The sequence below is a fragment of the Phocoena phocoena genome, chromosome 14, assembly GCF_963924675.1.
Source record: "Phocoena phocoena chromosome 14, mPhoPho1.1, whole genome shotgun sequence".
Classification (NCBI taxonomy): Eukaryota; Metazoa; Chordata; class Mammalia; order Artiodactyla; family Phocoenidae; genus Phocoena; species Phocoena phocoena.
The window spans coordinates 1,892,049-1,906,322 of record NC_089232.1 but is presented as its reverse complement, the minus strand read 5'-3'; the positions used below and the strand labels follow the sequence as shown (position 1 = coordinate 1,906,322).

The following is a 14,274-nucleotide window of genomic DNA, read 5'->3' as shown; positions in this document are numbered from 1 at the left end:
GCAGAAGCGAGGGTGCAGAGGGACACCTCGTCTGGACCGTGTCTCCTGTTCAGCATCGGGGAGGCCAGCAGACCAGGCACGGAACCCACAGGAGGTGGGTGCCTGCAGACCGGGGCTGGCGGGGCCTCCGTGAGTTACCCCGACGTCACTCACAAGCCCTGAAGACCGTGAGCTGCCGTCAGAGATGCAATGCTGAGTCGGGGGGTGGGGGGTGGGGGGAAGACGTCAGGGGCCTGGACGGGTGTCGCCAGCGCTCTGAGACAGTGACAAGGACGCAGCCCCGACAGCGTCGGCACCAATGCTGTTGGGACGTGTGACACAATGGGCCGCCCAGTGCCACTTGGAGACCCACTGGGCCTCTGCAGAGGCTGGAAGCAGGGAGCAGGGGGACGGGGAATAAAGGTCCCCCTGTGTGCCCCGCTCCCAGAGCCGAGCGGGAGCAGGTGGGAGGGGGTGGTGGGTGCTCTGCCTTCCCACAGGGGTGGCAAAGAGCAGAACTGCGTCAGTAGAACTGCTGCCTCTATGGCTTTTTTCCAGCTGGTTCCCTTATTATTATTATTATTTTTTAAAAGGCATCTCTTCCCACGTTGCCTTCTCACTTCCTTTCCGCGACAGTAACGCAGGAGAAAATCGCATCGCGGTAGCATCTGGCTTCTGCCGCGTCAACTAAGCATTTCTCCAGAACCCTGCGCCCAGCGGGCGGGGCTGAGCTGGAAGCCCCATGAGTGGACACGTGGTCCTCAGCCCTCTCCGGACGCTCACTTCCTCAAGGCCTGTGGAGGGCAAAGCAGGTGCCTGGGTTTTCTGGCTCCACCTACTTAAGACTCTTCCAGAACCCATCCTCCTACAGGTGAGGCAACCGGCACACGTCTCCCCGGCGAGCAGGCTCTAAAGCCGACCCCTGAGCTCCCGGCGGGGTTGGGGGACCCTGCTCACACGGGCAAATGCTCCAGCTGAACTGGCAAAGTCCCCAAGGATCTGACTTCTGGGGCACCTGTGGAGCAAAGACACTTTTGTGGATTGTAAGTGGCGGGTGCTCTCGGGCAAAGTGACACGACGCCGTCCTCGGGATGGCCCTTCAGCAGGAGAGAAAGGCTCGCCCCAGCCGAAGGAGGGAGCCCCTTGCTCCCATCTGCTGGAGAGCGAGAGCCAGCCCGGCCTTCCGGAAATGGAGTCCACACTCACTGGTCCCTGCTGCGCCCGAGATGGGACGCAACCGTCCAGGGCGCCGGAGCGACACCCACTCACCTCCGTACACCTCCGAGGTGGAGGCCAGGAGCAGACGGGCTCCGACTCGCTTCGCCAGCCCTGCAGAGAGACAGGACACCGTCACCTTCGGGGAACAGGGAAAACACGTGTGCACACGCTCATTTCTGTAGCCAATTTAAGCATTTTTTTAGTGTTAACTGTATCTGATCATCCGTGCATCCTCAGTTACCCACTCTTATTGCATCTACTTTGGAACCAAAATTAAAATAGTAAGGAAAGCACGAATGAACCTCCAGAAGCACAGTATTTAGCTGGACACTTGTAACTATAAGCAGGGCCAAATGCAGAGTCTGTGGGTTTATTCTAAGTCATGACTTGAGGAGCTTCATAAAGATTCCTTCGCCTGAACGTACCACCCAGTATTTCGTCAGGTAACTCCGCCCCACCCCCGCAGGGAGAAGGCAAGGCCCCTCGAACCTTAGCGCCCCCCTCACTGTCCCCCTCAATGGCCGGCCTCCTGCCCCCACTCCCCACACGCCCCAGGCATCTCCAACTGCCCCCGAGCCCATCTCCTGTCCGGGCACCTCCGCCCCGCACCCTCCCTCCTTCCTTTGAGGTCCAGCTTCCAGAGCATCTTTTCCAGAGCAACTGGCCACATCCTCGTCCTGCTCTGATCCGTTCCCGGGTTCACACCCCTCCATGCAGAACAGACTAGAGCATCGTCACCTGCAGTGCTCAGGTAAGTCCTCCAGATGCTCTCACAGTCCCAACACAGCAGGCCCTGCCCCAGAGAAACCCACTGCCTGCACTCTACCCCCTGCTTCCCAAACGACTCCCCCACGGAGCCTCTGTGCACAGACGCCACAGGGCCAGCTGTGCCGCTCGCCGGGCACTGCTCAGGGCAGAGGGCCGACTCGGGCCGTCAGGTGCACCGGAGGGAGAGGCTCAGGGCGCACGCCAGCTGTGGGCATCCCGGGGGTGTCGGGGGGCGAGACAGAAGGGTCCCAGCGTGAGTGTACAGGAGCATCTGGCGGAGCCCTGAGGATGCAGAGCAAGAACAGAGCAGAGCGCTGGTGAAGGTGCAGACGCCACGACAAGCTCGAGGACAACGGCAAAAGGGCTGCAGCTGAAGTGGAATCTACAGGCTCACGGCACTGCAGGCCCATCTCCCGTGTTCCCACCCCACAGGCGCCGGCCAGATGGACCCCGCCAGACCCACTGCTGCACAGAGACGGTGGGAGTGCCGAAGGATCCTGAGATTTTTTTTTTTTTTAAATTAAACTTCCAATGTGAGAAAAGCGTAGATTCAAATGCAGTTGTTACAAGTAATCCAGACAGATGCCCTTCACCCGGTTTCCCAACGGTAACAATGTGTAAGAGCAGCACATCATCACAGCCAGGATACTGACAGGGATACAGTCACAGAACACCCCTCACCACGAGGCCCTCTCCTGGGGCGAGGCTGGTGTTTGCACTGAAACTGGACAAGGTTTCACCAAGATGCAGCCACGCTCAGGGCCGGCAGGGGGTGACGCCGCAGAGGGAGGGCCCCGCAGGCTCAGAGCACCCGCCCCAAGTGCGGAAGAGCTAGTGACACTGCACCCAGCTCAGAAAACCGAGTCTCACTGGGTCTCCTTCCAGCCTGGCCATTGTCCCCCTGCAGCCTTTGTCCACGTCGCCCCTGGAAGACCCTTCCCCACACCCCCTTCAGTCCTCCAGGCCGCCTTCACTCGTGGTTCCAGCCCCAGCCCGAGCCTCCGCCCTGGAGCTCTAAGGGCACTTCAGGGCGCCTGCTCTGGGAACCTGTCCGTCCCCCATGGTCGCCAAGCCCCTAAGCGTAATCCTCATCTGAGCACCCCCAGTGGACGGGACGGGTGGGAGGCAAGTCATCTTTCTAAAGAACTCCGTGCACACGAGGCTGTTCCCGCACTGCGGCTGGCTCTGTGTGGAGGAGGGGCTGGGCGGCTGGAGAGGGGGCAGGCGTTAGCAGTGCCAAGAACGGGGCATCTCCACCAGGCGCACCTGTGAGCACAATCGGGCTCTGTCCGTCTGCAGGCCGCCGCCGCCTCTGGATGGGAGGAAGCACCCTTCCCTTCCTGCACAGCCGCTGCCCCGAGGACTTAGTGTAAGAGACGGAGCGCCCGTCCCACTGCCCTTCACGCCTGTCTCCCAGCTTCGCTCCAGCTAAAACGCAGGAGAACCTGTCGTAAACGTTCCTTATTAAATCCACCTTTTACTTGACATTTAAACAAGTGGTTCCTCTCTTCCACTTTGCACTTAACCCAAACCCCTGGTTTTCTAAACCTGTGGGAACTGAAGCCCATGTGTACACGGCCCAGACTCTGGGCCTCAGGCCAGCTGTCTGTGGACTTGCACATGCGGCCACCTGGGACGGTGCTCACGCCCTCACCTCCCACTTCCAGGGCGAGTCCTGCGGTCAGTCCAGAGCCAAGAGTTCAGTCTCCACCACCCCATGAGGGGCGCTCTCCCCATCCCCCCAGGGGCAGCACCCAAACTGCGTGGGCTCAGTCCACCCGCCCCGTCTTGGATCAGAGCCGCCGAGGCTCACATGCCACGAGTCCCGGAAAGCGCAGGAGGGGAGGGCAGCCGCTCGGGGGCCAGGGGATGTCACTACCGCCCCCCATGACAAGTTCCGATGGCAAAGCAAGTCACACCGAGGGCACAGACGGAGATGGGGGGTGGGGGGCGCCGGCCGAAGACCAAGATCAAACTGGAACACAACAGTCAGTGACCGATGCTGGACCGAGACACCCCGACAGCAGATGCAAGATAAGGGGGCCACAACTCACCCAGCATGTTGAGCGTCCCGATGGTGTTGGTCTTCAGCGTCTTGATGGGGTTGTACATGTAGCTGGGCGGCGAGGCTGGAGACGCCAGGTGGTAGATCTGGTCCACTGTGGGGGCAAAACCACACCTGTTACGTCCACGGAAAACACTGAACGACTGAACTCCTAAGAATCAGACCGTGTAACACAGGTGTTCGTGTCTTCCGCTGAAATTCTAGTTGTCACGTTTCCTTCTTCTTACAAACTAGTTTATGTGTACAATGGGAAGAACTTTAAACAAAAATAGAAAGTCTCATTAATCTGGAACAGAAACGTGCCGGCCCCTGACGTGGCCTGTTCTCCTCTAATCAGAAACAGTCTGATTACCAAGCTGATTGCTTTCTGAGAAGATCTGTCCCAGATAAAGCTCTCAAATCAGAAGGCAGACGGATTCTTCAGACAGAGTTAAGCATGAATATTAACATAAACAACACTTTAAATTTATAAAACAAAGCTGACGCAAAGTGCACAGAAGTCTGGGAGAAGAGGGCCTTTTGCTCTGTTTTTATTTATCCTGCTATTATAAGCAACAGACCCAGAGGTGACAGTCGGAGGGTGGTTTTTAAGGCCACGAATGGTGAAATGTTCGGATTCTGCATGACTCCCCTGGTGCACACGTAACCGCTCTAATGTCACCAACTGCGACCCTCACTCCCCAGGGTCAGGCGACCCCGGCCCCACAGCAGAGGCCGGCAGGGCTGTGTCCCCTGGGGGAGCCATCCCTGCAGACACAGCATCTGTGATGCCACCCACTGCGCTACAGTCAAGGAAAACCACCCCCGCCGAGGCCAGCCAGGGGACGGGGTCCGAGACACCACTGCCAGTGGGACCCTCCCTCCCACACGGCTCGGCCCCGACATGAGCGCCTGCAGGGACCCTGCCCCTCCACCCCTTGTCCCCACATCCTCCTCCCAGCCAGGACCACTGCTGTCCTTTGAGGTCCGGGCACCTCAGGAGCCAGGTTTCAGAGATGACGGGTGGAACAGGCAAACTTGAAAAAGAAAAGTTCCCATGATGAATTCTGCAGTATGACGTCCTCAGAGACCAGCCCCCGACCAAACACTGCCCAACCTCCCCACATCACACACCCTTGTCCCCCTGAAAGTCTTGTCACCCCCGGGGTGGCGTGGGCATCACTGCAGTGCCATCCGGGACCCGGGGCTGTTTCCCGACACATCCACCCCAGGGTGAGCAGCGGACGATGCTTTCTCATCCTCAGACCAGGAGAGGCTAGTATTCCAGGCAGGGGGCTTGGTCTCCACTCAACTCACCCCAAAGATCAGGGTCTTTCAAGCCCTAGGGCGTCTGGGGGACGGAGGACACCTGAGCCACCAGGACCCGGATGGTTCTGTGCACACGGCGTCTTTGGGAAGGGGTTCTAGGTGAAGACAGACTCATGGTATAACCTGGTAACTACGGTTTTTCCTATACCAGGACCATACACCACAGGAGGCAAGAACTACACGTGCAAGGCTGCAGGTCCCATCTTCTGGGTGTTTACTGACGTGGCTTCTTGCTTTGCTAAGAGCTTTCCAGCAAACTCCTGATGGGATTTTTATTTAAGTCTTCTTATTTTAAAAATACTCTGCAACATCATCTCCATCAAAATCTCAACAGCCTTTTTTTTGCAGAAACAGAAAAAAATTCATCCTAAAATTCATATGGAATCTCAAGAGTCTAAATAATCAAAACAATTTTGAAAAAAAAAGTTGGACTCCCATTTCCTGATTTCAAAACATATTACAAAGCTACAGTAACAAAACAGTGTGTTACTGGCATCAAGACAAAGACCAATGGAACAGAATAGACAGCCCACAAACAGACCCTTCTGTGTATGATCACACAATCTCTGACAAGGGTGCTGAACCACTCAATGGAGAAAGGACAGTCTCTAGCAAATGATGTTGGGAAAACTAGATATCCACATGCAAAAGAATAAGACTGGACCCTTATCTTACACCACACACAAAAATCAACTCAAAATGGATTAAGTACCTAAGTATAAGACCTAAAGTAATAAAACTCCTAGAAGAAAACATAGTGGGAAAGCTGCATGACACTGAATTTGGCAAAGATTTCTTGGATGTGACACCAAAAGCAAAAACAGACAAATGAGACTACATCAAACTTAACTTTTCTGCCAAGATCAAAGAGCACAATCAACAGAGCAAAAAGGCAACCTACAGAATGGGAGCAAATACTTGCAAATCACACATGTGATAAGCTAATATCCAGAATATATAAAGAACTCCTACAAATGAACAAAAAATAACCAAATTAAAAAATAGCAAAGCACTAAATACACAGTTCTCCAAAGATGATATACAAATGGCCAACAAGCGTATGAAAAAATGCTCAATGTCACTTATCAGAAACATGCAAATCAAAACCACAATGGGTATTACCTCACACCCATCAGATGACTACTTCAAAAAAACAAAACAGGAACAGAAAGTAACAAACGTTGTTGTCAAGGATGTGGAGAAATTGGAACCCTTGTACGCTGCCGGTGGGAATGTAAATGCTGCAACCACTGTGGAAGAAAGTATGACATTTCCTCAAAATATTAAAAATAGAATTAACATATGATAAGACATTTCGCTTCTGGGTATATAGCCAAAGGAATTAAAAAGCAGAGTCTCAAAGAGATATCTGCACACCCATGTTCACGACATCTTTCACGACAGCCAAGACATGGAAGCCGCCCAAGTGTTCACAGGCAGATGGACCAATGAACAAAATGAGGTAAATCCAAACAGTGGAACATTATCGTCTTAAAGTGGAAGAAAATTCTGACACATGCTACAAGACAGATGAACTTTAAGGACATTACTCCAAGTGAAATAAGCCGGTCACAAGACAAATGCTCTACGACTCTATTACGCACACGAGGTCCCTAGAGCAGTCAGATTCACAGACAGCAAGTACCGACAATTCGCCGGGGCTGGGGGACGGGCTTACTGTTTGGTGGGTACAGGGTTTCAGTTTTGCAGGATGAAAAAGTTCTGGGGCTCTAGTTCACAACAACATACTTCACACTGCTGGTTAGTGCACTTAAACATGGTGACGAAGGTAAAAACAGAAAAAGAGGCTTAGGAGTGGTGAAAGCAAACGCAAAAAGGGGATCAGTGCCTTTACCAAAGCGGCGTTGGAAATGAGTAGTTCTGGTCTGTGCATTTGTTCCCCCACTTTCTACCCCCGACCCTGCCGGCCAACAGAGGATTCTCCTCAGTCCTCGCTCTGCAATCAGAGCCCCCCCAGGGAAGCTTCTGAATGAAAGGTGCCCGGACCCCTGGCATCCTGCCGCAGACGCTCCAGGTGGGGAGACTCTGGACCTTTACCTACATGTGTATTATTTATGTATTTTGTAAAACCACGTTTTAAAACTACTGGGTTGATTTAAAAATGGAACCCATGCTGTTCAAAGAATGATCCTTTTTCAAGAAACTAAAAAAACACAGAACCTTTTAAAATGGTTTACAGTCTGTCCAAATGGGAATTCATTGAAGGGGTTGATCTAATTAAGAGGAAAATCCCGTGACTGCTTTCTGACCCCCCAGAAGTTTTTCGGAGTTGACACATAGTTTAAGAAAACCCAAACAAACAGAAGTTTTATGCAAATTGTAAATTAACAAGATAGTTCTCACAGAATCCCGTCAGCCTCAGTTGACAGCTATCTTTTCCAGCTGACAGCTCTGTAGGTAAGGGGCTGGATCAGTTCCCGCCCACCTGCTAAAAGGCCCAGGGGCTGCAGGGAGTCCCAGCAGCCAAGGACACCTCGTCACTCCCCACAGCTGCCCGAGCAAGTGGGGCTGCGCTGGGCTCCAGATGGGCCTGCAGAGCGAGGGCCACGGCGTGGAGCCTGCCCAGCACCCCTCCCGGTCCACAGACCCCCGGCAGGGCTGCAGACGGCGTCAGTCAAGGCGTGTGGGCTGTGACCTCCTGGCACAAACGATTCAGCACTGGTTTCACACTTGAGGCGACAACACATACAGTGGGGGAAAAAAGGAAACGGCATCAAAGAGGAAAAAGGGCAACTTCAGAGAGCGCAGTTCAAACACGAGCATCCTCGCGTGTATCCTCACCCACGCCAGCGCGATCCAGGTCAGGACCTCACGCGGGCACCGCGGGCAGCCCGGACCTCGGGGTCCCAACCCCTCCTCCTGACTCAGCGAGGGCTCCACAAGCGTCCTTCCTCACGCTTTATCCGCACACGGCCCCGCTCTCTGCAGGACGGCAGCCTAGAGCACGTGCAAATGTAGATTCCCGGGCAGACCCAGGAGACCTGCAACTGGAAACATCGCCTGCACGGCAAGGCTGACGTGAGAGCAGTGCTCGGTGGGGTCGGCCAGTGCCGAGGTGGCCTGCACACTGGGGACTTATTTCATCTGAAGGCCGTTCCATCCGGTGTGTCGTGTTTTCCATCATTTGACAGCTTAGCCCAGCGGCTGTCCCCACCCACCGCAGCTGGAAGGACCAAGACACTCCCTGTAAGACCATTCCTTACATTGATTTAAGCAGCGCCTCTTTACTACGAGGCTGTCCCACCTGCAACAGTAAGGACAGCAGCTCCAGTGCCCGTCCCAGGAGGACACAGCACCAGTCCCTGACAGAGTCTTCTGGAAGGAATTACGACAAGGAGAGAGCGGCAACTTCTGAACAAGCGTAAACGATCAGCCACAAGAGGTGCTCGGAAAATACGAAGAAACGTTAACAACAGAGCAGCAGGGTGAGCCCTCACAGCCCAGGAAAAGAGCCCTCAAAGCCCGCCAGCTGCATCGCACAAACTGCACCAAAAATGAGCGTGACGCTCAAGCATCCCAGCTGGGGGACGAAGAACAGCACGGCCGTTCGTGCTGGCCGTCGGCCGCCAAGTGACCCTCCGGAGGCCCTGTCCCATTTACAAGGCTGAGTGCAGGAGCCACGGCTGGGGAAAGAGGAACCTTGAGAAATGAGCCTGAAAGAGCTCAAATTAACGAGACTAAACAGTAAAGCAAACACGTGTTCTCCGTTTTCACATAATTTCCTTAAATAGGTTCAAAGCAGCATCCTGGCAGGTCTCGGCATGTAATTTTTATGTTGGGGAGAGGATGGGCCCGGGGTGGGGTGGCCGCAGCACGCTGGCCCCGCTGTGAATTCTGATACAGAAGGATCACCGGGATACAAAAAGCAGAAAATCAACAAGGTTCAGAGCAATATAGAAAATGCTACTTTCTCTACCCACAGGGAAGAATTATGAATACCTAGATGTGTTAACTGGGTCACATAAAGAGACTGCAGATGGGGCTTCCCTGGTGGCACAGTGGTTGAGAGTCCGCCTGCCGATGCAGGGGACGCGGGTTCGTGCTCCGGTCCGGGAAGATCCGACATGCCGCGGAGCAACTGGGCCCGTGAGCCATGGCCGCTGAGCCTGCACGTCCGGAGCCTGCGCTCCGCAATGTGAGAGGCCGCAACAGTGAGAGGCCCGCGTACCACAAAAAAAAAAAAAAAAAAAAAGAAACTGCAGATGAACAGAAATGCTAAGAGCAGTTTCCTGAAGGTGAGTTGGGACCTGGGAAGACTGGAGACAGAGGCAAGAGAAAGACCTTTTACGGAATATCTTTTTAATTAAAAAAAAAAATTGAACCATATAATTATACTGCCTATTAAGCATGTTTAATCTAAAAAAGATCACATTTAAAGAAAAGATCGGATGTTAACAAGAACAGAGTATTTCTGGGTATTCCTCCTCTAAAATTCTCTTCCTTTTCCAAATTTTCTGTAGCATGCATTACTTTTATCATCAGGAAACAATCGTCTTTTGAGAAGAGAAAAAAATTAAGATTCTCTTCCATGTTATTCTTTTTCAAATACATAAACACGAAACCCAGTTCTTTCATTTAGTTCACAATATTTTTAAATTTGAGATTTCTTCTTTGACTTGTGTTATTTAGAAGTACGTTGTTTAATCTCCAAATACTTTGTGGTTTTCCATCTATCTTTCTGTTATTGATTTCTAGTTTAATTCCACTGTGATCTGAAAGTACACTTATATAATTTCTATTCAGTTGTTTTCTACTCTAGTAACAAACTTAAAAGGTTGTCAAGGTGTACTTTCTGGGCCAGAATGGGGTCAGTCTTGGTAGATGCTCCATGTAGCTTGAGAAGAATGTGTTCTGCCGTTGGCTGAACTAGTCAGTACACGTCCATCACATGCCGTTGATCAACGGTGTTGCGAGCGTGTCCTCACTGATCTGCCTGCGGGACCCGTCCATTCTGGTGGGCGTGTCCAAGTCCCCAGCTATGACGGTGGTTCGTCCCCTCCTCCGTTCATTCCATCAGTTCTGAGCTCTGTGAAGCGCACATACAGGCAGGACCGTGACGTCCTCCTGGAGAACTGACCCTACATCAGGATGCACTGGCTTTACCGTGATGGCTTGCCTCGCTCCGCGGTCTAGTTGGTCTGAAGTGAAGACGGCGACCCCAGCTTTCTTCTGATTCGTGTCAGCACGCTTCACCTCTCTCCATCCCCTTCATCTATCTGTATCTTTATATACAGTGTAGGTTTCCTGCAGAAAACTGAGTTGGGTCCTGTTGTTTTTTAACCTCTATGACGATCTGTTTTTCAACTGGTGTATTTAGAGCATTCATATTTAAAGTGATTATCAATAGACTTGGATTAATATCTACTATATTTCTAGCTATTTTCTACTCATTTCCTTGTTCTTATCTTCCACTCTTCTGCCCTCTCTCATTTTATCTGAGCATTGCAGATGATCCCGTTCTCTCTCATCTCTTGGCATATCAATTATACCTTTTAAAAAATCTCTTTAGTGGTTGTCCTATAATTTACCATATACGACTGACCTACAGGCAATGAGGTGCCTCACATAACAGTATTCCCAACTCCTCCCGTCTCTGGTGACACTGCTGTCATTCTTTCATTTATCGTGAGCAGTAATCACCCAAGAGCTGCTATTATTCTGAACTGTTACCTGTTAGATAAAGAAAAATGGAAATTTTAATTTTTCCATCACTTATTCCTCCTCTAAAATTCCTTCTTTCTCTATGCAGATCCGAGTTTCAGATCTGCATCACTTACCTTCTCTGAAGGACTTCTTGGAACACTTCCTGCAAAGCAGGTCTACAGGGGACAGATTCCTCAAAGTCTATTTCTCCTTCACACTCGAAGGATAAGTTCACAGGATGGTGAATTCTAGGTTGGCGGGTTTTTTCCTTCAATTACTTAAACATCTCCGTCCACTCTTCTCTGCACGGCTCCTGAAGGTAAGTCTGTGTGATCGCCATCCTTGTTCTTCTGTGGGTGAGGTGTGATCCGCACCCATCTCAGCTTCTTTCAAGGTTTTCTGTTCATCAGTAATTCTCTACAAGTTGAATGCACAGATTTTGGGGGCATATCCTGCCTGGTGTTCTCCAAGTTCCCTCGGCCTCTGGTGTAGCCCGTGTCACTAATTTTGGAAGATTCTCAGCCATCCTTACGTCACACGTTTCTCCCGTTCCCGCCTTTCTTCTCCTTTGGGAATCTCCCTGTGTGTGCGTTACACCTTCTGTAATCTGCCCCCACTTCTTGGATATTCTGCTCTAGATTTTTTTTTTTTTTCGGTACACGGGCCTCTCACTGTCGTGGCTTCTCCCGTCACGGAGCACAGGCTCCGGACGCGCAGGCTCAGCAGCCATGGCTCACGGGCCCAGCCGCTCCGCGGCATGTGGGATCCTCCTGGACCGGGGCATGAACCCGTGTCCCCTGCATCGGCAGACGGACTCTCAACCACTGCGCCACCAGGGAAGCCCCCGGCTCTGGATTTTTATGCTTTTTTCTCTTTGTTCTCAACTTTGGGAAGTTTTCACTGACACACCTTCAAGCTCCCTATCCTTCTCCTCGGCTGAGACAAGCCCATCGAAGGCCCTCTTCATTTCTCGCACAATGCTTTCTATTTTGGGCATTTCCCGTTGATTCTGAAGGTTTCCACCTCTCAGCTTCCATTACCCACCTATCCGTGCAGAGTCTGCTTTTCCCACCAGCATCCTTTGCACGTTGACCATAGTTACTGAAACGGCCCTCGTGGTAACTCCACGTCTCTGCCACGTCCGACCGGGTCTGATGTTTGCTCCGCCTCTGCAGACTGTGTTCGTGCCCTGGAACACGCCTGCAGTTCTTCACTGAAAGGCACACATGCTGCACCAGGGGTGGGAGATAACGGGCCTCCGGCACGAGGTTCGAGCTCACTGGCTGGACGCAGGCTGCGCTTGCTGCCCTGAAGCCCTCGGGGTCAGAGGCTGTACCTCCACCCCGTACCCCTGCTTGGTGTCCCCAGCTATCCCCGAGTTTCCCTAGAGACCCCTCCTTACCTGGGCCTGGGCCTATGCTTCCTCTGCTTCTTGTCACCCTCGGGGTCTCCACTGAAGGCCGGGGAGCCCCCCGGTCCCAGGCCCACGTCTCCTCTTTGTCGGTCAGGCCCTGGGGGAAGTCCCCCTGAGAGGCCTTTGGGGGAAAACAGGGTGCTCTGGGCAGATTTCAGGAAGGCTCGTTTCCCCTCCCCCTGCTGGAAAGCTGATCGTCACTGAGAACCTCGTGGGGCTCCTGGAGGTGAAGCTCACTACAGGGCCCCCAACCCTCAGAACCAGGGCCCGGACTCAAGGCCCATCCACGCTGTCCCTACCCGCGGGCAGCTCCCACCCGCCCGCAGCTGCTTCCACCCCAGTCAGGGTTCTGTGTCCACCACCATCTCCAGCTCCCAGGTGGCCGTTTGCCCCGCGACCTCCGCCCCCTGCTGGAGCCGAGAAGGCCGCGGGTCATCAGCTTGCTCATCTTCCCCGTTGTGAGGACGGGAAGGACTGTTCCGGGGTCCCGACAGGTCAAAACAGAGACCTGAAGTCCATCCAGCCACCCGCGAAAACGAAGACGGCTCCTCCCCACTACGCGGTGCTCCGTGCTCCCTTCTGCTCTGAGAGCCCAGTCACTGCCCACTGTCCTGTGCTTCCCCGGGGCCCCCTCCCCAGACAGACGCCCACCCGTGTCCACAGAGCCGTCCTGGGCCGCAGCTCAGCGATCACCACCGTCCCGATGGCCTGGCGTCCACCCCACAGACAACACACACCCTCTACCCGACCCCAGCTTCTCAGAAACCTCCCAGTGTCCTGAATGGGTGGGTGGGAAGAATAGGTAAATTTACCCCTTCCAGAGCCAGTTCGCAGGATGGGTTCAACATCTGAAACTTAAACGCTGTGGTGGGTAAAATCCAGAGTTTTTTTAAAGCTACATGAAATCCGATTAACTTATCTCAATAATTACTTATGATTCCTTCCAAAGCAATGATGTTCTCCCCCAAACATCTAACCCAGACAACACAGAGGCCTCCATCGTAAGCCCCGTGACAACAATGCTTCCTATCTGATCGTTTCATAATTAATTACACGAGGGGGCCCCTGGGGTCACAGTGCCATCTCAGCCCGGACGCGAGTTACCGCACTCACAGCTAATCTTCCACATCGACCACCACATCCTGAGCCCATACAACAGTCACTTTCCCACTGGAAATACGGACAGAGAATAAAGCATGATGGCTGCACTTTGAAAACAACCAGAGGAGGAAGCGTGTGCCTAGTGAAGCCCTGCTGGGGTGCTGCCAGGCCAGGTGGCACCTCTGCTGCCGCGTTAAAACCCACACCTGTCAGCCCGGGAAGCAGAGCACTTGCCAAAGCAGAAAGACATTCCTGCTGTGTGTACACATCAGACCCACTAAGGCTGCTTCTATTAGGAGAAAGGCACCCACAGAGAGTAACACCGAGTGTTTGTACTTTGTTACACACTCTCACCACGCAAAGCAGGGGGGCGGGGAGTGAGTCATTCATGCCATCGAGCTAAGTTCAGCTGTGACTGGGACCTCAGTGGGTAGGACGGATCACCACCTTTGAAAAGCACAACTGTCCCCGAACCATGGCCCTTCCACGCGAGGGGCTCAGAGTCCGGCGGGCGTTGCGGGACAGAGCGAGGAGGCCGGGACGGGCGGGAGCAATCTGGCGCTTGGAAGAAGCCCGCGCACTACAGGGGGCGGGGGAGTGAGGGGCAGGGAGAGTGAGTGTGTGCGTGCGTGCGTGCGTGTGTGCGCGCGCGCGCGCCCTCTACGTGGAGTCCAGCGCCAGAAGCGGCAGAAGCGGCCTAGAACAGCTGTGGTGTCAGAGCTCCAAGCACACAGCTGAGTCGCTCTGCGGCTCAGTC

The 14,274-nt window shown here is 53.3% G+C and overlaps 1 protein-coding gene across 4 annotated transcripts in view; it reads right to left on the bottom strand.

Annotated features, from left to right (window-relative positions):
• Positions 1-14,274, bottom strand: part of UXS1 (UDP-glucuronate decarboxylase 1) — a 75,635-nt gene that overhangs the window by 18,289 nt on the left and 43,072 nt on the right. For all 4 annotated transcript variants that reach the window (XM_065891758.1, XM_065891757.1, XM_065891759.1 and 1 more), the window contains exons 7-8: positions 4,020-4,124; positions 1,249-1,308 (exon numbers count right to left, since the gene is read on the bottom strand). In XM_065891758.1, coding sequence (XP_065747830.1) covers positions 1,249-1,308; positions 4,020-4,124 — 165 coding nt within the window. The remainder of the gene's footprint in view (positions 1-1,248; positions 1,309-4,019; positions 4,125-14,274) is intronic.